This window comes from Triticum aestivum, chromosome 2B, assembly GCF_018294505.1.
Source record: "Triticum aestivum cultivar Chinese Spring chromosome 2B, IWGSC CS RefSeq v2.1, whole genome shotgun sequence".
Classification (NCBI taxonomy): domain Eukaryota; kingdom Viridiplantae; phylum Streptophyta; class Magnoliopsida; order Poales; family Poaceae; genus Triticum; species Triticum aestivum.
The window spans coordinates 662,600,059-662,622,573 of record NC_057798.1 but is presented as its reverse complement, the minus strand read 5'-3'; the positions used below and the strand labels follow the sequence as shown (position 1 = coordinate 662,622,573).

The 22,515-nt window shown below is 49.3% G+C and overlaps 2 protein-coding genes and 1 pseudogene across 2 annotated transcripts; 2 read left to right on the top strand and 1 right to left on the bottom strand.

The window, feature by feature from the left end:
• Nucleotides 1-6,533: 6,533 nt before the first annotated feature.
• LOC123039375 (osmotin-like protein) lies at nt 6,534-7,121 on the bottom strand (the record flags this gene model as incomplete). The annotated part of the gene is made up of 1 exon (XM_044462571.1): nt 6,534-7,121. A coding segment is annotated over one exon (588 nt), but the record flags the coding sequence as incomplete, so codon positions are not given.
• A 1,950-nt stretch (nt 7,122-9,071) lies between these two features.
• Nucleotides 9,072-11,189, top strand: LOC123041969 (putative lipid-transfer protein DIR1). The gene is made up of 2 exons (XM_044464510.1): nt 9,072-9,354; nt 10,797-11,189. Exons 1-2 carry the CDS (start codon nt 9,203-9,205, stop codon nt 10,960-10,962), a joined length of 318 nt encoding a protein of 105 aa, XP_044320445.1. The 5' UTR covers nt 9,072-9,202; the 3' UTR covers nt 10,963-11,189.
• Nucleotides 11,190-14,540: 3,351 nt separating this feature from the next.
• Nucleotides 14,541-15,119, top strand: LOC123041968 (putative lipid-transfer protein DIR1; annotated as a pseudogene).
• The last annotated feature ends 7,396 nt before the right edge of the window (nt 15,120-22,515 follow it).

The following is a 22,515-nucleotide window of genomic DNA, read 5'->3' as shown; positions in this document are numbered from 1 at the left end:
GGGTTTCCTCCCGCTTTGTATACAAAGCAACTGATCTCCCCTCTTTAAGACGTGCTCCAGTTTCCCACACCTTTTAGAGTAGCTGCTCAGCTTTCACATGAATTTGCCAAGCTAGGCAGCTTATCGGAAGTACGCCCAACATAACTAGAGTTCGAGGTACATAGAGTGGGGAGCAAAATTATTAGTTTGCTTATACCCCTAGTTAAAAGTTGTTTCTTGAACAATAACACTTGGTGTCGATTACTTCACCCCATTGCTCTTGTAGAAGTGCATGCTCTAGCCAATGCAACCAAAAGATCAATCTGATGGAAGAGGCTAGGCAATACATTTATACGTCAACACTTCCCTCATGTGTGGTTCCCTCAGACCTAAAGTGGACCGAAAGTGGGCTACAATTTAACCGCGCCAGCCGGGTCTTGAACTCAAGACCTCTTGGCTCTCACACCATGTAGAAGTGCATCCTCTAGCCAATGCAACCAAATGACCTATCTAATGGAAGAGACTAGGCAATACATTTATATGTCAATAGCTCTGAATGACTCTGCCGCTACCGCTGCGAAGAGTGCTACACCATCTCAATTAATCCTCTTATCCCTTGTGATAGACACTACATGAATCGGGCACTTTGCCGTCTGCCATGGCTGACGGCAAAGGCATGCCTGGCGGATGGCAAAGGCCTTTGCGGTCAGCCAGCAGACGGCAACAGGTCCGGCTGAATAAGCTACGACAAAGATGAAATGGTCTTTGTCGTCCGCCAGCAGACGACAAAGATGCCCTCCCCTTTGTCGTCTGGCAAACTCAACCTTTGCCGTCAACCTCATAAAATCACAGACGACAAAGAACTTAGTAAATATTAAAAAAAAACGTCCGGCGAGCAGCCTGTCCGGCGTCCTGCGTTCGGCGTGTTCGGTGCCTGGCGAGCAGTACTCCAACAATACAAGCCAACGAGGAACGAACGGACGACGATAAACACTACAATACCATCAACACTTGTTCCAAGAATTGACGAATGAATTTCACAATACAGTACCCACAAACACTACTGTATACATGACATATTACAAGAGATTTGATTTAACAAGGAGCTCCATCCACCCGCGGCTGCGCCGGAGCTCACCACGCTCATCCGGGCACTGGATCAGGTCGCGACCCCGCCCTTCAATGAGGGCCAGCACCCATCATCCTTCGTTGCGGGCAGAGCTGCCGCAGGCCGCCGCTGCTCGAGGCGGGAGGTGGTGCGGCGTCGAGGTATGGGGTCGGCGGGGGCAAACGAGGACAGGGCCGAGCACGGCGGCGTCAGGGGTGAAGAGAGAAGGGGCCGACGCCGACGGGTGAGGTGGTGGCCGGAAGGGGGCGACGGGGGCCGGGGCCGGTGGCGGGCTGGGGCAACGGGAGACGTGGAGCGGGGGTGGGGGGACGAGACATGCCCTGCGCCACCAGGGGCGGAGATGGAATGGGGCGGCAGGCGAGGTGTGGTGGGCGGTGGGCGAGAGAGAAGAGGCGTACGAGAGAGAAGGGAGCCAGATCGTGGTGGGGGTGGTTCTCAGGAGTCATGTCATTGACCCGTGTGGTCGATCCGCATGGTGTGCTTTCTCTTTGCCGTCTGCTAGCTGATGGCAAAGATTCTTTACCATCCGCTAGCAGAAGGCAAAGAAAGTAGCTGTTAGGTTGTTCTCGGTAGCCCGTCACCCACCCTCTTTGCCGTCTGCTAGCAGACGGCAAAGAGTTGGCTGATGGCAAAGCCTACCTTTGCTGTCCGCTGCCTCTTTGTCGTCCGTTTTCTGGTGGCTAATGGCAAAGCCTACCTTTGTTGTCCGCTAGCGGATGACAAATAGTGGGCAAACGGCAAATCTGCTGATTCCAGTAGTGAGAGATTATTCTTGCTCTCTTAGTACTTGCAATTGAGATAAATATGCTTGAAGGAAATATGCCCTAGAGGCAATAATAAATTTATTATTTATTTCCTCATATCATGATAAATGTTTATTATTCATGCTATAATTGTATTACCCGGAAACATAATACATATGTGAATATATAGACAAACATAGTGTCACTAGTATGCCTCTACTTGACTAGCTCGTGAATCAAAGATGGTTAAGTTTCCTAACCATAGACATAAGTTGTCATTTGATTAACAGGATCACATCATTAGGAGAATGATGTGATTGACTTGGCCCATTCCGTTAGCTTAGCACTTGATTGTTTAGTATGTTGCTATTGCTTTCTTCATGACTTATACATGTTCCTATGACTATGAGATTATGTAACTCTCGCTTACCGGAGGAACACTTTGTGTGCTACCAAACGTCATAACGTAACTAGGTGATTATAAAGGTGCTCTACAGGTGTCTCCAAAGGTGCTTGTTGAGTTGACGTATTTCGAGATTAGGATTTGTCACTCCGATTGTCGGAGAGGTATCTCTGGGCCCTCTCGGTAGTGCACATCACTATAAGCCTTGCAAGCAATGTAACTAATGAGTTAGTTATGGGATGATGCATTACGTAACGAGTAAAGAGACTTGCCGGTAACGAGATTGAACTAAGTATTGAGATACCGACGATCGAATCTCGGGCAAGTAACATACCGATGAAAAAGGGAACAACATATGTTGTTATGCGGTTTGACCGATAAAGATCTTCGTAGAATATGTAGGAGCCAATATGAGCATCCAGGTTCCGCTATTGGTTATTGACCGGAGACGAGTCTCGGCCATGTCTACATAGTTCTCGAACCCGTAGGGTCCGCACACTTAAAAGTTAGATGATGGTTATATTATGAGTTTATGTATTTTGGTGTACCGAAGGTAGTTCGGAGTCCCGGATGTGATCACGGACATGACAAGGAGTCTCGAAATGGTCGAGACATAAAGATCGATATATTGGACGACTATATTTGGACACCGAAATGGTTCCGGGTGAGATTGGGACAATACCGGAGCTCCGGGAGGTTATCGAAACCCCCTGGGAGGTATATGGGCCTTAATGGGCTTTAGTGGAAAGGAGGGGAAAGGAGCAAGGGAGCCCCCCCCCCCCAAGCCCAATCCAAATTGGGAGCCCCCCCCTTTCCTTCTCTCCCTCCTTCCTCTACCTTCCCTGTCCTTCTCCAAATAGGAAAAGGAGGAGTCCTACTCCCGGTGGGAGTAGGACTCCCCCCTTGAGCGCGCCTCCTCCCCTTGGCCGGCCCCCTCCTCCACTCCTTTATATACGGGGGAGGGGGGCACCCCATAGACACAACAATTGATCATTGATCTCTTAGCCGTGTACGGTGCCCCCCTCCACTATAGTCTTCCTCGATAATATCGTAGCAGTGCTTAGGCGAAGCCCTGCGTCGGTAGAACATCATCATCGTCACCACGCCGTCGTGCTGACGGAACTCTCCCTCGAAGCTCGGCTGGATCGGAGTTCGAGGGACGTCATCGAGTTGAACGTATGCAAGAACTCGGAGGTGCCGTGCGTTCGGTACTTGATCGTTCGGATCGTGAAGACGTACGACTACATCAACCGCGTTGTGCTAACGCTTTCGCTTTCGGTCTACGAGGGTACATGGACACACTCTTCCCTCTCGTTGCTATGCATCACCATGATCTTGCGTGTGCGTAGGATTTTTTTTTGAAATTACTACGTTCCCCAACAATGCTAAGCTTCCCTCTACATGTGATGGTATACCAAGATTGTTTAGTACTCCAACCTGACCATCTGGGTTAAATTCCTAGAATGGACGGGTGATGCACAAGGTTTTTTCCTCATTTTATTTCGTTGACGACCGAGCTTGATACACAATGAGACCACTCATCAAGATAAAATCCTGGTACTCACACTAAACAAAAAGTTTTGAGGACCAGACTTGGTGCGTGGTGAGACTACACATCAAGATAAATATCATGGTACTCATATCAGAATGGTTGTTTGCATCTCTAGTTGGTGCAAAGGCCGGGAGAAGTGAAATCCTCTCCTTTTAAGACGCGAAAGTCCCCGAGGACATGTGTTGCACTCCCTAGGCAATACGGGTGGTGCATCCATCTTCCACTGCAGGTTCACCTCCTCCCCGTTCCTCTAACTGCCCGTCATCGGCCGGAGTCGCCAGACAAAGCCCTATGTGGCTTCTAGCGGCGACGGGGTCCTCATCCTCCTACACCTTCCCTCTTAACTAGAAAAACTGCGGGGCTCCTCCCCAGTTGGTCTATTTTTTTAAAATGAGCCAACAATACTAAACAATCCAGAGAGAAACCTAGCATATCTAACTTCAAACACAAGTAATATTTTGACAAATGATGGATTTTATTGGCTCAAAATGAAGCATCAAAAGGATACAAATAAAATGAGCACATTGCACACACCCGGCCTCTGCATAAGGCAGGATGCACATAGTCAACAACAACGTAGACACACAAGAAAACCATCAGCAAATAACAAAGTAATATAAGACCAAAATTATATCTAGGTGAGGAAACAAGAACAAACATCAAGCGTTCAGATCTACGATTAGCAAACTATAACAATGACCATATATCCACACCAACCATCTCATGACACCACACGAGAGACGAGGCTTGTCAACAACGACGCCTCATAAAAGGAGCGGCGCTCAAGTCTGACGTCACTAGATGCAACCTCCCAAGGTCAGTCTAGGTTTTCACCCTGAAGAACCGATCTGAACATATCCAACCAATGCCTTGAACAAGGTAACAACATAAAAGCATTGTCATTGCCAGGTATAACTGACTCGGGTCAGACCTAGGCTTTCACCCCGGAGCTCGAGACCGAGTGCTCGAGTAGCACCACCATCAACGTCACTCATGTGTTGTCTTCACCACTTTTCTCGATCCTTGCAGCTACATGCGATGTGCCACCGCTGGCACTGCACAACCATCCCTCCGCGTTAAGCCGTCGTACATAGTCCCACCTAGCCCAGTTGGCTCATTTAGCCTCCTACAATATTTGTCATGTTCTATCTGCTTTATTTCGGGATTATGTGAATTTGCTTCAATATCAAATATTTCCTTCGTTCACTATTATAAGATGTTCCAATTTTTATCAAATTTAGATGTACATAGACACATTTTAGTGTGTTTGTTCACTCATTTTACTTTGTAGTAGTCTATATTGAAATATCGAAAATATTTTATATTTATGAACGGAGGGGGTAGTTTACAAAAATGAATGTGCTTTAGTTCACTTCTAAAGTTAAAAAGCATGCGTGTGTCTTGTGCAGGACCGCTGGTCGCGGTGGAGATGGTTTGCGGCAGTGGCTGTCTTCCGCAGGACTGCTGGCCTAGAGCTTAGTGATGGTTGGCAGCAAAACATTGTCATAGACAATAGACGCTTTTCATTTAATCTGGGGTGCCGGTCGATGTCCACCAAACATCCACGGCATGGGATGTTATCATGCTATAAGCGACTAAGCGAGACCTGGCTGAGCTCGCCTTCTACCCCCGCTGCAATCAGTCGTGCGTTTTGTCTATCTAGCTATTCGCCTAACATCATTACAGTACTGAATTAAGTCGACAAAAGCTAGCACCCAGTTTCTCTGGTCTGAAGAAAATACCTTAGGCTACAGTCGCTGCATGCACCCAGTTGCAAACTTGCAGTGTGTCCTTGTCTAGCTAATTGACAGGAGCAGGTGCTTTTTGTTTAATTTTCCAAGTGGGGAACACGAAATGTACAATCTCGGTAATAGGTGCATATACATTACTTCTAAGGATTTTGAAACTAAAATTCCAGAACATATAATACTCTTTTCATTTTTATTTGCTTCGCATATTAGCTTTGTCTTAAGTCAAACTTTGTAAACTTTGACCAAGTTTATACGAAAAGGTATTAACGTCCACGATACCAAATCATTACATTAGAATCACCATTGAATATATTTTCACATCATATACATCTGTTATTCTAAAAGACTAGATTGTTTTCTATAATCTTGGTCCAATTTTACAAATTTTGACTTATGTCAAAACTAATATGCGGAGTAAATAAAAACGGAGGGAGTATAGCAGAGAGGCATAGGCCAAGATTGTTGTTTCTTTGTTATCTTCCATCTTCTTTCATTCACTATCAACATATATCAACCTCATTTCAAAAACAAAATAAATGTGAACACAGACAAAACACTTGCTTAGTGGTTAGCGCTAATGAAGTCACTCGTCTAATTCGAAGTATTCGACAAAAAAAATACCACATTAGGGGTTACCGTCCCACAGAACTACCACTTTCAAAAAAGTGACCGATAACAACAAAAAATTTCTAATTTTGTGACTAAAAACTACCACTTCTAAAAAATGACCACTTTAGACATTTAAACATGTTTATGACATGCGAGACCCACCCATCAGGGCTGACGTGGCGGCAAAGTCAATTCCGTTTATTTTGACCGTTATTACAAGTGGGGCCCACCTGTCAGCATCACTTTTCTTCTCCCTCCTCCTCCTTTCTCTTTTTGCCATTTCCTCAAACACCTTGTGTGCACCCACCGACGACGGACGGCAGCGGCGGCACGCGTCCCGCCGGCTCGAGCGCCGTTGGACTCAACTCTAGTGGTAGAAGATGACCTTGAGCTCGCATGACGCGGAGCACTGGTGGGTGAGGGAGGGGTTGTCGTGGGCGTAGGTGAAGGCCTGCGGGCACTCGCTCTTGAAGAAGTCCGAGTACTTGGAGGGGCGGCAGGCGGCCGGGCTGTTGTACGCGTTGTGGCAGCACAGCTCGTCGGTGCCGAACGCCAGGCAACCGCTCTTGCATGCGGCAACGCCGCCGCCCGCCGCTGCGCGCACCTGCAGCTCGCCGGGGCAGGTCTGCGTCAGGTCCTTGCGGCAGGCGAGGACGGGGCAGTTACCGCGGCCCTCATGCGGGGTCACTGACATGCCCATGTTGAAGCCGTCCACAATGCTCACCCCATAGGACGACTGGTTGTCGCCGCCGTGGTGGAGGGAAACCCGTGCCAGCGTGGCGGGCGCCACGCCGCCGAGGCCCCCGCAATGGAGCCACCCGCCGTAGTCGCCCGTGGCGCAACAGAGCTGCCCAGCCCCGCCGGTGGGCACGCAGCTGGTGCGCGCCCAGATGCGGCCGGACCAGGCGTGGGTGGGCGCCGGGAAGGAGCGGTGGGGGAGAGAGGAGGAGGAGGAAGAAGAAGATTGATGCTGACAGGTGGGCCCCACTTGTAATAACAGTCAACGTAATGGTTAAAATAAATGGAGTTGACTTTGCCGCCACATCAGCTCTGACGGGTGGGCCCCGCATGTCATAAACATGTTTAGATCTTCTAAACTGATTATTTTTCAAAAGTGGTAGTTTTTAGTCACAAAATTAGAAATTTTTGATAGTTATCAGTCACTTTTTTGGAAGTGGTAGTTTTGTGGGACGGTAACCCCTAATGTGGTAGTTTTTTTGTCAAATACTCTCTAATTCGGCAGCGGAGCATCTACCATAGAGATTTCAGTGCTTGCCTTTAATCGTCGGTCAGTTAAACAATTCAATTTTCAAATGCTATCATGAGCCGTTTCTCTTTTGTAATTTATTTTAAAGGCACGCAAAAAGCTTGTGGGTGGGCAACCAAAAAAGCTCACCTTCCAGGGTGTACACGACTAGAGAGGACCTAGGGTTCCTCCCTCCTTCCCCCCGCCGCTGCCCGCCGTCCTAGCCCCCGCCGTCGCCACCGGTCGCCAGACGCCCCGTCCCCTTCCCCTCCCTCCTCCCCCCTTCCCCCGGATCTGCTCCGTGCCGCCTCCTAGGGAGGTGGCCGGGGCGGCGCGAGCCCTCCTTCCCCTTCGGCCGCCCTCGTCGCGCCTTCCCTCCCTGTCACCGCCGACGGGTGCTCCCGGCGCGGGCCGGGTGGTGTTGGCGACGGCGGGGCCTGCCTGTCCCCGCGCGCGGGGCTCCCTGCCCGGGGCATGGAGGCGGCGGCGCTGCTCCTCGGCCTGATGACGTCCCGGCCTCTCGGTGCGGTGGCCGGCTGCTCGCTCGATGGTGGCGCAGCCCCTTGGCGGCGAGACGACGTGGTGGCACTGGTTGGCCAGAGACGCGCCCCCGGCCCAGATCGGGGCCCGCAGGCCACATATGGGTCCTAGCGGGCCGGCCCCCGGCGTGGCTTCATCGTCGTCTGTGTGGTGAGGTGGTGGAGCAGCTTGAACCGGGGGCAGCGACGCCGACGGCATGCATGCTGCGACGCGGAGGTGGGAGTTGTCCGGGCCTCTAAGGGCCCGGCTGGGCCTGTGGGGCCACGGGCCCGACAAGCTCCCGCTTTGGCGTCCGGTCGGCTACCGTCGTGGACGGTGGAGGTGGGGCCCTCCAGTACGCTGACGGTGCTGCTGCCCTAGTCCCGGCTCCCCTTCTTCGTTGTGCATGCCATCTTCGCGGTACTGTGGTGAGACAGCGTGGGATGCTTCGTATCCGTGTGCCAGGGTGGTGGTCAGTTTGGTGGCGAGCACCGGAGTGCCTGAGGTGGAGGATGGGATCGGGAGAAATCCATGTTGGCTTGGCCGACACCGACGCGGTGGCGCCTTGAGGGTGCCATCGGACCTTCCTGGAGGGCGTCGGGGCTACCCTTCCTCTTTCCTCGCCGTGTACCGGGGGAAACCCTTGGCAGCAGCGTCGTCATCGTCGCGTCCCTTCTTGGAGGTGTTGATTGGTACCGGCGCTTCGGAGTCTCGGAGCTTGGGGGACGATCTTCGGTGGAAGCAGCGGTCGCGAGGCTCCGTCGTCTTTGTCGATCCGCCGTTATCGGCATTTGTTTCTTTTCTTTTTTCTCTTTCTTTTCTTTTGGGCGTGGTTGTGCTGCTTCCGCCCCAGCACCTATCGTTGGTTGTATTGGATGTTTGCTTTGTAATACAAAGCGAGGGGAAACCGTTTTTCGTCATCATTGTGAAGAACTGGTCTTAATTTGCAGCGTACTCTTGATGTTGAAATCAGAAATTTTGCTTCATTACATATCGTTTTGCCAACTATGGTAGTCGTTATCGCTCAACAGTGAGTTCAAGTGCAGATTTTTGTTTGCATGATAAGACAATATGCTTCTACATGTGAGCAGCACTTGAGTGCCTAATTTCTTCCCTCATGCAAAATACACACTTCATAAACACAGAGGCCTGCCCCTATAAATAGAGCCATACACCAAACATTCATCTCACACATTTCCAAAGCACAACCTAGCTAAGACCAAATCTCCTCTAGCAATCCACTAGATAACATAATAACACTACCAACAGTTATGGCTAAGGCACATGCATTGGCTGCAGCATTGTTGCTTGTTATGTCGGTGTCCCTTGCCGCACTAGAGGGTGTTCATGGCGTTTGCGGCATGTCGAATGATGAATTCAAGCTTTGCCAGCCGGCAACGGCAGTGAATAACCCCACAGACATGTTGTTGCCGTGGCCTCGTCCTTGCTCTCTCTCGCTGCACCTCCCGCTAGTTCTCTCTGTGACCCAACGAAGAGGAAGGTGAAGGAAGAAGAAGGATGCATGACACGGATGTTTCCCGGAGCACGTACTCCGCCCGCCGCACGAACGGCGTGTATTTCTTTCCCTGAGCACGAACTCAGCCCCGCTGGCTACATGGCTTACAACCCTGCTCACTCACGACGCGTTCCACGATCCGCATGCCCAGGCCGCGCACACGACGCGCTCCTACGCGCTCGACGCGGCCGGACTCCGCATGCATGGCCCGCATCCGCTCGCCAACTATCAAGCATGCACACACACCGGTCACACACGCCATGCTCCCGATCCGTCCCGCGTGCACACACGCACGCCCGACGCGATCGCGGTGGCTTATGCCCAAGACTCACCCCCTAAGCCACAAACTACAGCAGGTGAGTCCATCGTCGTCGATGTCGCCATGGCCGCCGCACCGCACTGCTGCGGCCTCCGCCGCGCCGTCGACGTCGTTGTAGCCGCCACCGCCCTGACGTCGCTGCCAAGCCTGCCACCGTGCCGCCGTGCCCTTCGCGCGCAGTCCCCACGTCCCCGCGCTCCCGGCCCGCGCTCCCGCCGCGCACGTACGCGATCTGCGCAACCAGGTCCAGCGCCTCGACGCGGTCCACTCCCGCGGTCCCGATGCGCCCGACGCGTCCGGTGCGCACCCATAACACGCACCGGTCGCGCCGGCTTGCCGCCGCAGCTCATTCGCCACGTTCCGCACGTCTCCAGCTCGCGTCCTGATCGCGCTCCGACGCTATCAACGCGGCCGATCCAGCGTGTCCAGGAGCTTGGCCTTTCTCCGCCGAGCCACGCCGCGCCACCGCCGCCTCTGCGCCACCACGCAGGTCCGCCACGGCCGCCGCGCTCACCGCACGCACGGCATCACCGTGCTCCGCCGCTGCACGGGACGAGCGCCATCGCCGGCGAGCTCCTCTGAACCCGATGCTCCGATACCAATTGTTGTTGCCGTGGCCTTGTCCTTGCTCTCTCTCGCTGCACCTCCCGCTAGTTCTCTCTCTGACCCAACGAAGAGGAAGGTGAAGGAAGAAGAAGGACGCAGGACACGGGTGTTTCCCAGAGCACGTACTCCGCCCGCCGCACGAACGGCGTGTATTTCTTTCCCTGAGCACGAACTCAGCCCCGCTGGCTACATGGCTTACAACCTAGCTCACTCACGACGCGTTCCACGATCCGCATGCCCAGGCCGCGCACACGACGCGCTCCTACGCGCTCGACGCGGCCGGACTCCGCATGCATCGCCTGCATCCGCTCGCCAACTATCAAGCATGCACACACACCGGTCACACACGCCATGCTCCCGATCCGTCCTGCGTGCACACACGCACGCCCGACGCGATCGCGGTGGCTTATGCCCAACAAGACAGTCCGTCGGCTGAGTGTTGTGCTGCGCTTGGGAAGGCCAACCTATCATGTATCTGCCGGTACAAAGGCATCGCTGGCATATGGCTGAGAAAGTACCACATCGACACAAAGCGCGCCATGACGCTGCCTGGCAAGTGTGGTCTCACCATGCCCAACAACTGCTCGTGATGATCGGATGTACTACCCATAAGCATCTAGGAGTCGGTTGTTCTACATCTGCATCGACTTTTATATATGGCTAAATAAGTGGAGGAGCACTTGGAAAATCATTATGCTACTCGGTCTTATTGTTATTGTGTGGTTTCGAAGTCGTTAAGCTCTTGATAAAATAATATATGCATGTTATACTGGAAGTGTAAGGATGGCAAGCGTGCCTTGCATGTTATTCCCATGAATTTAATATCTTATTGTGATGTCCTGTGTCAGAAAGTTGCATGTTTTCTAGTGAACAAGTAAATGACGATCACAATTTTCCCCTATTGATCACTCATAAATAAATCGATACTCAACTATCAAGAAGATTGTCTTGTGCAGCTAGTTTTCTATATAGAGTTTGTGATTTTGCATCTATGTATGATAAAAGAAAATGCAGCCAATGTTTATCTTTAGAAAACATGAACGTCTTATAGTATCCAATGGACTGCCACAACAATTCTCCGGCTTCTAGAGAAATCTCCAAAATTAAACTATATGTACTTATTAGCAAACATATAGCATCACAGTTCATTCAGAATTTCAAGGTGATACCGGGAAGCATCCTACCAGGAACTAGTAAACAAACATGTTCTCGAATACTAGCATGAAAGTCGGGACTCCTGATTTGCATAATCAAACATATTGTCACGCTAGCACAACTCACTATTTGCTAGGTGGTTTCAGTTTGAAGGTCTGATAATCCTTGGTGAGGTGCGTGTGATGTGCTCATCTATAGGTACTTCACGAGGACACTCACAACAATACGAAAATGCCCATGCCATGTGCTCATATGGCAGTATTGAATTGCATGAAAGCATCCATCACATGTCTGGTGGATCACACAATGTTCCTATTTAAGTGTGGGAAGAGAGATAGAGCAATGACTCTAAGAAGCCATCATTTGTGTACCAAGAAGTGGAGCTTAGTCGTTGCTAGGTTCATTTCAGCATGCCACATATTCAATGTACACAGGTTTTGCACTTAGTTAGAATTCATTTTTCAGTGTCGTTGAAATCCACATACATCCTAGGGCTGAGAAGCATCGGGATTTGTGACTTCATGAACTTCCGTTAGCTTTCTACGAGAAGTAACCTTCCCAGGATGACCATGTGGAGATGGACTCCTTTAGAAATTTTCCATCCTAGTCAACTGATCCTAGTGCATTTTGTTAACTAGACATGTATCTAGAGTTGAATCGGTGTCTCGAAGCGAAGAATGCTAAAGTGCTGCACTAATTAAAGCTCATATGTCTTGGAGCGAGTCAGTCTCTTTCAGTGTGCTGTGTTGTGTAGATTGCCATTATCGTGTTTGAAAAACAAGAATGTGTATCCCACTTCATGGAAAATTACTATAAACTATTATGTTACGAACACTAATGTGGCCGCATTCACTTGGGAATTAAACTGATTCTACTAGTGTATTCGAGATTCTACCATTGATTTTCTCCTAGCCTTTTACGGCGTCAACATGGACAAGACTGCAACTCTTTTTCTTTCTTTTAGGGTGCAAGATTAACACCTGATTTCATACAATATGTGAAAGAAAATTGACACTGCCAAATTCATTTTAAGGGCCTCCTTATTTCCAACAATTCTAAAAAATGCAGAAATAGGAAGCTGGTAGAATTGCGATGTAAGTTGTTTGGTTGCATTGTACTCTCTCCATCCCAAAATAAGTGCCTTAACCTTAGTATGACTTTGTACTAATTTTAGTACAAAGTTGAGACATTTATTTTGAGACGGAGGGAGTAAAAAAATACACATTCCAAAAGGACTAGGTGCGTTTCGTAGCTGTCATAAAATACAAATAGGGAAGAATTACCATGAAATTAGTGTAATTTTTTATTTGAAATTACATGCGAACGAATATAAAAAATCATATACAGTTCTCAATCTTACATACCAACTAGCTCTAGCCGAAAAATTCCTATGAAATAAAATCTTCCAAAATTCCTACAAAATTCTTCTAAATCATTGAGGCCCTTACATATATTTTTCTTTATAGTTGATTTTGTATCTATGATGAATTATGAGCATTATAGAATTAAATTACAGTTAATGTCCATCTTTAGAAAAAACGCACATCTTTAGTGTTATCCTGGACTGACAGAACACTTCTCATGCTTTTGAAATAGCATTTCAGTTCGTTCAATTCAGGAAGCATCCTACTAGAAAACTGAAACTAGTAAATGGACTGGTGCTAGAACGCTGGCAGGAAAGGCAGGACTTCTGATTTGCATCATCGAACACAACATCTACGCCACCACAGATTACTACTTGCTAGGCGATTCTGATTTGGAGGTCTGATGATCATCGGTGAGTTGCATGCTCTGGACAACCTCTATAATTTTGTTCCCACCACACGATCTCTCCTCTCTAAGACGTGCTCCGGTTATTCCACCTTCCCAAACATCTGCTCAGCTTTCACATACGTGCATCTTAGTAGCTTATAAGAAGTGTTGGTCGGCAACAAACATATCTTATTCGCATGAACAATAGACTCTTCTCATTTAATTTGGAGTGCCGGTCGACGTCCCCACCAAATATCTATGCCATGGAATATTATCATGCTCCGGAAGACCTGGCTGAGCTCGTCTTCCACTCCCGCCACAATCCGTTTATGTGTTGTGTCTACCTGTTAACAGCACTACTGGATTAAGTCGGCAAAAGCTACCACCAGTCCAAGATCAAGCCGATTTCCTCTATGGTCTGAAGAAAATACCTCAAGCTACAGTTGGTGCATGCATGCATCTAGTTGCAGGGTTTATTGTTTCAAGCTAGCTAGCGGATGTCCTTGTCTAATTAATTGACCAGGAGCATGTGTTTTTTGTTTACTTTTCGAAGTGGAGGAAATGCAATGTGCTATTATTTCAGTAATAGGTGCATATACATGACTTCTAAGGATTTTCCAAATTAAAAATGCCAAACATATAATATATGACCATAGGCCAAGATTGGTGTTTCTTTTTTATAGGTCATCTCGTTTCATTAACTATATATGAGCACATCACCCTCTTTTCGACAACAAAATATCTGTGAACACATGGTACAGGGCAAAACACTTGCTTAGCACTAATGAAGTCATTCCTATAATTCGGCAGCGGAACATATACCATAGAGATTTCGGTGGTTGTCTGAATAGATCGGTCGGTTAAACAGTTCAATTCTCAAGTGTTATCATGAGCCGTCTTTCTTTTGCAAAAAGTTTACTTTTTTGGAAGGCATGCAAAAAGCTTGTGACTGGGCAAATCGAAGAATCGCTTTCTATGATAATTTTGCGGCGTACACTACATTATAGAGATTTTCGCACTAATCTTTCAAAAGAAATCGGTACTTTTACTTCGTTACCTTTCTTTGTTGCCAACTATGGTAGTCGTTATCATTCACAGTGGGTTCGAGTGCAGATTTTTCTTTTATGATAAGAAGATAGTGCTTCTGCATGTGGGCAGCACTTGGTGCGCCTAAGTTCTTGCTTGATGAATAATACACACTGCATGAACAAAGTGGCTGCCCCTATAAATAGAGCCATACAACAAACATTCATCTCACACATTCCCAAAGTAAAGCCTAGCTAAGACCAAAAATCTTCACTGGCAATCCACTAGATACAAAATAATAGTACAAACAGCTATGGCTAAGTCAAATGCATTGGCTGCAACACTGTTGCTTGTCATGGTGGTGTCCCTCGCCACACTAGAGGGTGTTCATGGCGTCTGCGGCATGTCGAATGATGAATTCAAGCTTTGCCAGCCCGCGGCGGCAGTGAATAACCCGACAGAGAGTCCGTCGGCTGAGTGTTGTGCTGCGCTTGGGAAGGCCAATCTATCATGCATTTGCCGCTAGAAAGGCATCGCCGGCATATGGCTGAAAATGTACCACATCGACGCAAAGCGCGCCATGGCTCTGCCCGGCAAGTGCGGTCTCACCATACCCAACAACTGCTCTTGATGATTGGTTCAGATGTACTACCCATGAGCATCTAGGAGTAGGTTGCTCTACATCTGCATCAACACTTATATATGGCTAAATAAGTGGAGGAGCACTTGAAAAAGCATTGTCCTACTCGGTCTTATTGTTATTGTGTAATTTGAAAGTGTGATTATCTCATTAAGCTCTTGATAAAATAGTATATGCACGTTAAGTGTAAGGATGGCAAACGTGTCTTGCATGTTGTCCCATGAAATTAATATCTTATATTGGTGTCTTTCGTGTCAAAAAGTTGCATATGTTCTATCAAACAAGTAAATGTTGACCACAACATTTTCCCCCTATTGGGCACCCGTAAATAATTATGTAATCAACTATCAAGACGTCTGTCCATTTGTGCAGCTAGTACTCCCTCCGTTCCGATTTACTCGTCATGGTTTTAGTTCAAATTTGAACTAAAACCACGATGAGTAAATCGGAACGGAGGGAGTATTCTATATAGAGATTGTGATTTTTTCATCTATGTGCGCTAAAAGAAACTGCAGTCAATGTTTATATTGTAAAAACATGCACGTCCTATGGTATCCAGCAGACTACCGCAACACCTCTCTGGCTTCTAGAGAATCTCTAAAACGTAACTATGTATAATTAAAAAAGCATATAGCACAACAGTTCGTTCAGAATTTGGAGGTGATCCCAGAAAGCATCCTACCAGCAACTGGTAAATGAACATGTGCTAGAATACAAGCAGGAAAGGCAGGACTCCTGATTTGCATAATCAAACATAATGTCTACACCAGCACAACTCACTACTTGCTAGGTGGTTTTAGTTTGGAGGTCCGATAATCCTCGGTGAGGGGTGAGGTGTGTGTGCTCTGGGATCACTCTACAATTGCCCCCACCAAATGTAAGGGCTTTCTCAGATATGGTCACCAGTAGGAAGCACACTATGAACGTTGATTGATTCAGGCAAAATTTATAATAGGGGAGCTACTTCGCTGAAGGAGGGACACTCGTACCAATACAAAAATGTCCATGTGCTTATATGGCAGTATTGAATTGCATGAAAATATCCATCACATGGTTGTTGCACCACACAATGTTTCTATTTAAGTGCGAGAGAAGAGTAGAGCAACAATCCATAAAGGAACCATTGTGTGTCGACCAAGGAGTAGAGCTTAGTCGTTGCTAGGTCCATTTCAGCATGCCACATATTCAGCGTACACAAGTATTGTATTTGGTTAGAATTGCTTTTCCAGTGTCGTTGAAATCTACATGCATCCTAGGACTGGGAACCATCAGAATTTGCGATTGCACATGCTCGGATTTGTTGACGAAGTAACCTTGCCAAGATGGCTGTGTGGAGATGAACTCCTTCAGGAATTTGGCACCATTATGCAATTTGTTAACTAGGCATGTATCTAGAGGCTGAAGCTCTTGCGTCTTAGAGTAGTCAGACTATCTCTGTCTGCTGTGTCGTGCAGATTGCCATTATCGTGTTTGAAGCACAAGAAATTACTAGTAGTAAACTACTTTGTTTTGAACACTACTGTCACCAGATTCACGTGAGAATTAAGCTCATCCTAGTGTATTCCGGATTCTACCCTTGATTTTCTCTCAAGATTACAATCTTCCACCGGTCAAGACTGCAACTCCTTTTTTTTTTTTGGTGCAAGACTAACACTTGATTTCATACGTTGTGTGAGAGAATACTGAGAGTGCTGATTTCATATTGAGGGCCTCCTTCTTTCCTATGATTCTAGATGCAGAAATAGGAAGCCAGTAGAATTGTAATCTAAGTTGTTGGGTTGCATCGTAGAAACAATACATATTCCTAAAGGACCAGTTGCATTGCATAGTTGTCATAAGAATAGGGAAGAATTACCACGATATTAGTGTACTTTTCTCTGAGATTGCATGCAAACTATGTTGGATAAACTCATCGCTGTTTCCTTGTTCAGAATAATATGGTGCATGGCCGGTGTGACATCTGCATGCACGTAGCTAGTATACCGGGAGTGCTTGTAGCACGTCCAGGTTGTTTTTATTTGCTCATTTCTTTGTTTTAGTCCTCCGGTTAGTAAGGCACACGGATGCAGTCGTGGGATGGCATGGCATCACGCAAATCGTGGGCAGTCTGACCGGAGGTTTGTTAGCTGAGATCCATTGTAATCGAGCTACACTTTTCAAAGGAATAACTGAAAGACTCGCGTAGGTTCAGGCGAGGCAAATATACTACTGTCTCCCGTTCGTCCTCGCTCGTTCTTCTCTCTCTCTCCGGCGATCTAACTCGCCACACCGGCAACAACAATTGGCATCAAAGCCGTGGTGTTCGATCCACTCTTCGGTGGCCGGCGGTGTCCGATCCGCGACGTACCATGTCGGATAGCGAGGAGGAGAAGAAGAACAAGGGCGGCAGCAAGTCGTCGCCGAGGACGCCTTCATCCAAGGCGCCGCTCGCTCGCCTGACCGGCGACGGCAGCGGCGAGTACCGCGTGGTGTAGCGCGTCGTGCGAGAGGAGTCAGGGGCGTCGATGATGCTCACCCGCACCAATTACCAGGAGTGGGCACTTGTGATGCAGGTCAAGCTGCAAGTCGCCCGGGTCTGGACCGCGGTGATCGAAGACGGCGCCGACGAGAACGACGACCGGCGCGCGCTGCAGATTATACTCTCTGGCGTGCCGCCGGAGATGCTGCGGGTCCTGGCCGCGAAGGACTCGGCGAAGAAGGCGTGGGATACAATCAAGACGCTCCGCATGGGGAGCGAGCGGGCTCGCGAGGCCAAGGCGCAGGTGCGTCGCCGCGAGTTTGAGGATCTGCGCTTCAAAGACGGCGAGTCCGTCGAGGACTTCGGGCTGCGACTCGCCGGCCTCGTCTCCGACCTGGAGCTGTATGGCGATCCCATGACGGAGCACAAGGCGGTCCAGAAGTTCCTCCGCGTGGTGCCGCGAAAGTATCGTCAGATGGCGATGGCAATCGAGAGCCTCGTCGATCTGAAGACGATGACCATCGAGGAGCTCGTCGGGCGTTTCTCGGCATGTGAAGATCATTATGATCTCGATGATGCGGGGTAGTCCGGCGGCCGCCTGCTCTTCACACGTGAGGAGTGGCTCGCCCACGAGCGACAGCTAGGTGGGGGCGGCTCATCGTCCGGTGGAGGCGGCGGCAAGAACAAGTCGCCGGGCAAGCCCAAACCTCACGGCGGCAGTGGCAGACCTGCGCCGGGCAGCGGCGGCACGGGTGCATCCGGCGGCTCGGGCGGCAAGAAAAAGGGCAAGTGCCACTACTGCAATAAGCCAGGTCATTGGAAGAAAGAGTGCTATACCAGGATCAAGGCAGAAGAGGAACGTGCGAAACAGGGTCAAGCACATCTAGTTCGTGAAGGCGACCAGCACCATGAGGGGCTTATGATGGCCGCGGTCAGAACCTGTGTCACCACCAGCATAGTCGCGCCCCAGGTGGTCCATCTGAATGAAGAGAAGGTCCATCTAGAGATCTCACCTCCGGGGCTGTGGTATTTCAATACAGGGGCTACTAGCCACATGACTGGCGACAGAGCTATGTTCAGTACTCTTGACGAATCAGTGCAGGGCACTGTTAAGTTTGGAGATGGGTCACATGTCACAATACAAGGGGGGGGGTTCGGTCATCTTCAAGGGTCAGAGCGGCAACCAACGTGCAGTGTCTGAAGTTTACTACATCCCGAGCCTTCGCAGCAATATAATCTCTCTTGGCCAGCTAGATGAGGGGGGGGGGGGGTGCAGGATTCAGATACATGAGGGACTGATGACCATTCATGACACAACAGGGCACTTGATGGCTCGTACTCGACGGTCAGTGAGCCGCCTCTACACTGCAGTTCTGCCCATCGCTGCACCAACCTGTTTACTGACCAAAACTGATGATGAAACCTCGCGCTGGCATGCTCGGATGGGGCACCTACACTTCAAAGCTCTGCGAGCTATGTCATCCAAGGGCATGGTGAAGGGAATGCCGTTCATTGACAGAGTTGACGAGTTCTATAACTGTTGTGCTTTGGGCAAACAGCATCGCGCCCCTTTCCCTCAAGTTGCTGCATACCGAGCTGATCAGGGGCTGGAGTTAGCCCACCAACGCTCGGAGGTAACAAGTATTTTTTACTTGTTGTTGATGACTACAGTCGATACATGTGGTTAGCTGTGCTGAAATCCAAAGACGAGGCCTTCAGTTCTTTCAAGAAAATTCAGAATATGGCTGAAACTGAAGGGAGATGCAGGCTGCGTGCGTTTCGGTCCGACCCGGGCGGCGAGTTTAACTCCGGCGACTTCATGGATTACTGCAGCGAGCACGGCATCAAACACTACACGACCGCGCTGTATTCGCCACAACAAAATAGCGTGGTCGAGCGGCGTAATCAGACTGTCGTCGAGATGGCACGGTGTTTACTGAAGAGCATGGGCATGCCCGCTGTGTTCTGGGGCGAGGCAGTGAGGACGGCTGTGTACATTCTCAACAGATCACCGACTCGCAGCCTTCATGGTGTCACGCCGTATGAAGCATGGCACAGCCGGAAGCCGAACGTGCAACACCTGCGTACATTCGGCTGCACAGTACATGTGAAGAAGCTCGGACGAGGGGTGACCAAGCTCACTGATCGCTCAACTCCCATGGTGTTTATTGGCTATGAGGAGGGTGCCAAATGTTATCGCGTCTACGATCCAGTGGCGAAGAAACTTCAGGTAACTCGTGACATTTTATTTGAAGAGAACAGGCCATGGAACTGGGATGAGCCGGACGCGTCCGCGGCGGCGTCCGCGGCAGCAACGTTCACGGTGATTTATACCACCGGCCCCGGTGAGCACAAGCTGGACTCCGGCAGCGCCTCGAGTCCGCAGGCGAGCGGTAGCACGGTGTCACCCTCTACACCAACTCTTGGGTCACCGCGGTCACCCGTGTCGCCGAGCCCTGGGAGTCCGCAGTCACCCACGCCGCCGGCTTCGTCCACAACCGAGGGCGTGTCTGCTACGCCTACGCCGGCCCACAGCATGGGCTGGGCCACGCCACCAACACATGATGACGCACGGGATGTCGACTCCGGGCCCATTCGTTATCGGCGTCTCGAGTATATACTCGACGAGACCGAGGATGCCGTTGTTCGGGAGTTTGACGAGCGCTGTCTTCTCAGTGCTGAGGAGCCGTGCAATGTTGACGCAGCTCTCGGCGACACGTCCTGGAAGGCCGCCATGGATGAAAAAATGCGTTGCATCAATGAGAACCAGACCTGGAAGCTAAGCACACTTCTGGCTGGGCACAAAGCCATTGGTTTGAAATGGGTGTTTAAGGTGAAACGTGATCCAGCAGGAAACATTGTTAAGCACAAAGCACGCCTGGTTGCCAAGGGTTATGCTCAGCGAGAGGGGGTGGACTTTGATGAGGTTTTTGCACCAGTTGCCCGGATGGAAACAGTGCGTGTGTTGCTAGCTCTCGCGGCACATTCCGGCTGGGAAGTTCATCACATGGACGTCAAGTCCGCGTTCCTAAATGGCGAGCTTGGCGAAGAGGTTTATGTTGCCCAGCCACCTGGGTACTTTGCCGTCGGCAAGGAGGACCGAGTGCTCAAGCTGCACAAGGCACTGTATGGCCTTCACCAGGCCCCCCGGGCATGGTATGCGAAGCTGGACCGATCTCTGACAGAGTTGGGCTTCACACGTAGCCCGTTGGAGCATGCAGTGTATAGGCGTGGTGATGCAACCTCATTCCTTTTGGTTGGAGTCTATGTAGATGACCTCATCATCACCGGGACGGACGTTTCTGCCATTGTGATGTTCAAGCAACAAATGCAGCAGCTGTTTAACATGAGCGACCTCGGACTCCTAAGTTACTATCTAGGGATCGAGGTGTCGCAATCAGAAGGCCAAATCAAGTTGCATCAGCGAAGCTATGCCGCCAAGATTCTGGAGGCTGCTGGCATGAGTGAGTGTAATGCTTGTGCTACACCTATGGAGAACCGTCTGAAGTTGAAAAAAGAAGATGGTGGAGAACTGGCCGATGCCACTTTGTATCGGAGTGTGATTGGGAGCCTACGTTATCTTGTGAACACTAGACCCGACATCGCATTCGCTGTTGGGATCACCAGCCGGTTCATGGAAAAGCCTAGCTCACACCATTGGGTGGCTGTCAAGCAAATTCTCAGATACATAAAGGGAACAATGGACTATGGGTGCTGTTATAAGGCTGGCCATGGAGAAGTAACACTTGTTGGTTACAGTGATAGCGACCATGGAAGTGACACCGGGGATCGCAAGAGTACTTCTGGGCAGATCTTCTTCCTCGGTGAGAATCCAGTGACTTGGTGCTCGCAAAAGCAAAAGATCGTGGCTCTCTCTTCTTGTGAGGCCGAGTACGTCGCAGGAGCAGCAGCAGCATGCCAAGGGGTGTGGCTATCACGGCTCATAGGAGATATGCTAGGTAAGCCAGCGGCCAAGTTCAAACTGCTGATCGACAATCAAGCCACCATTGCACTGAGCAAGAATCCTGTTCATCATGACCGGAGCAAGCATATTGACATCAAGTTCCATTTCATACGGGACTGTGTAGACACCGGCAAAGTGGAGGTTAGTCATGTCCATACACAGGAGCAACTCGCCGACGTGCTGACAAAGGCGTTGGTGCGGGTGATCTTCGTCGAGATGCGGCAGAAGATCCGGATGATCAAGGTGGAGCTGGAGCGCTGAGTCTATGGGGGTCAAATGTTGGATAAACTCATCGCTGTTTCCTTGTTCAGAATAATATGGTGCATGGCCGGTGTGACATCTGCATGCACATGCACGTAGCTAGTATACCGGGAGTGCTTGTAGCACGTCCAGGTTGTTTTTATTTGCTCATTTCTTTGTTTTAGTCCTCCAGTTAGTAAGGCACACGGATGCAGTCGTGGGATGGCATGGCATCACGCAAATCGTGGGCAGTCTGAGCGGAGGTTTGTTAGCTGAGATCCATTGTAATCGAGCTACACTTTTCAAAGGAATAACTGAAAGACTCGCGTAGGTTCAGGCGAGGCAAATATACTACTGTCTCCCATTCGTCCTCGCTCGTTCTTCTCTCTCTCTCCGGCGATCTAACTCGCCACTCCGGCAACAACAAACTACTCCCTCCGTTCCTAAATACGTATATGTCTTTCTAGAGATTTCGATTTAGACTACATACGGATATATGCAGACATATTTTAGAGTGTAGATTTACTCATTTTTCTCCGTATGTAGTCCATATGAAAATATCTAAAAAGACTTATATATAGGAACCATAAAAAAAATCATATGTAGTTCTCAATCTTACATACCAACAAAAATTCCTACAAAACAGAATCTTCCAAATTTCTTCAAGTCATTGAGGCCCTTAAAAATATTTTTCTTTATAGTTGATTTTGTATCTATGATGAATTTGGAGAATTACAACAGTAAATTGCAGTCAATGTCTATCTTTAGAAAACATGCTCGTCTTTAGCATTAACACTATTCAGGTTTCTAGAGAAATAGATCCTGAAAGCATATAGCATTTCAGTTCGTTCAATTCAGGAAGCATTCTACCCGGAACTAGTAAATGGACCTGTCCTAGAACGCTGACA

Bases quoted from the DNA above. Each gene is read 5' to 3' on its own strand.
- LOC123041969 (XM_044464510.1), top strand. From the start codon at position 9,203: ATGGCTAAGGCACATGCATTGGCTGCAGCATTGTTGCTTGTTATGTCG. The intron at 9,355-10,796 runs GTTGTTGCCGTG...CCAACAAGACAG, and splicing joins GTGAATAACCCCACAGACAT to TCCGTCGGCTGAGTGTTGTG.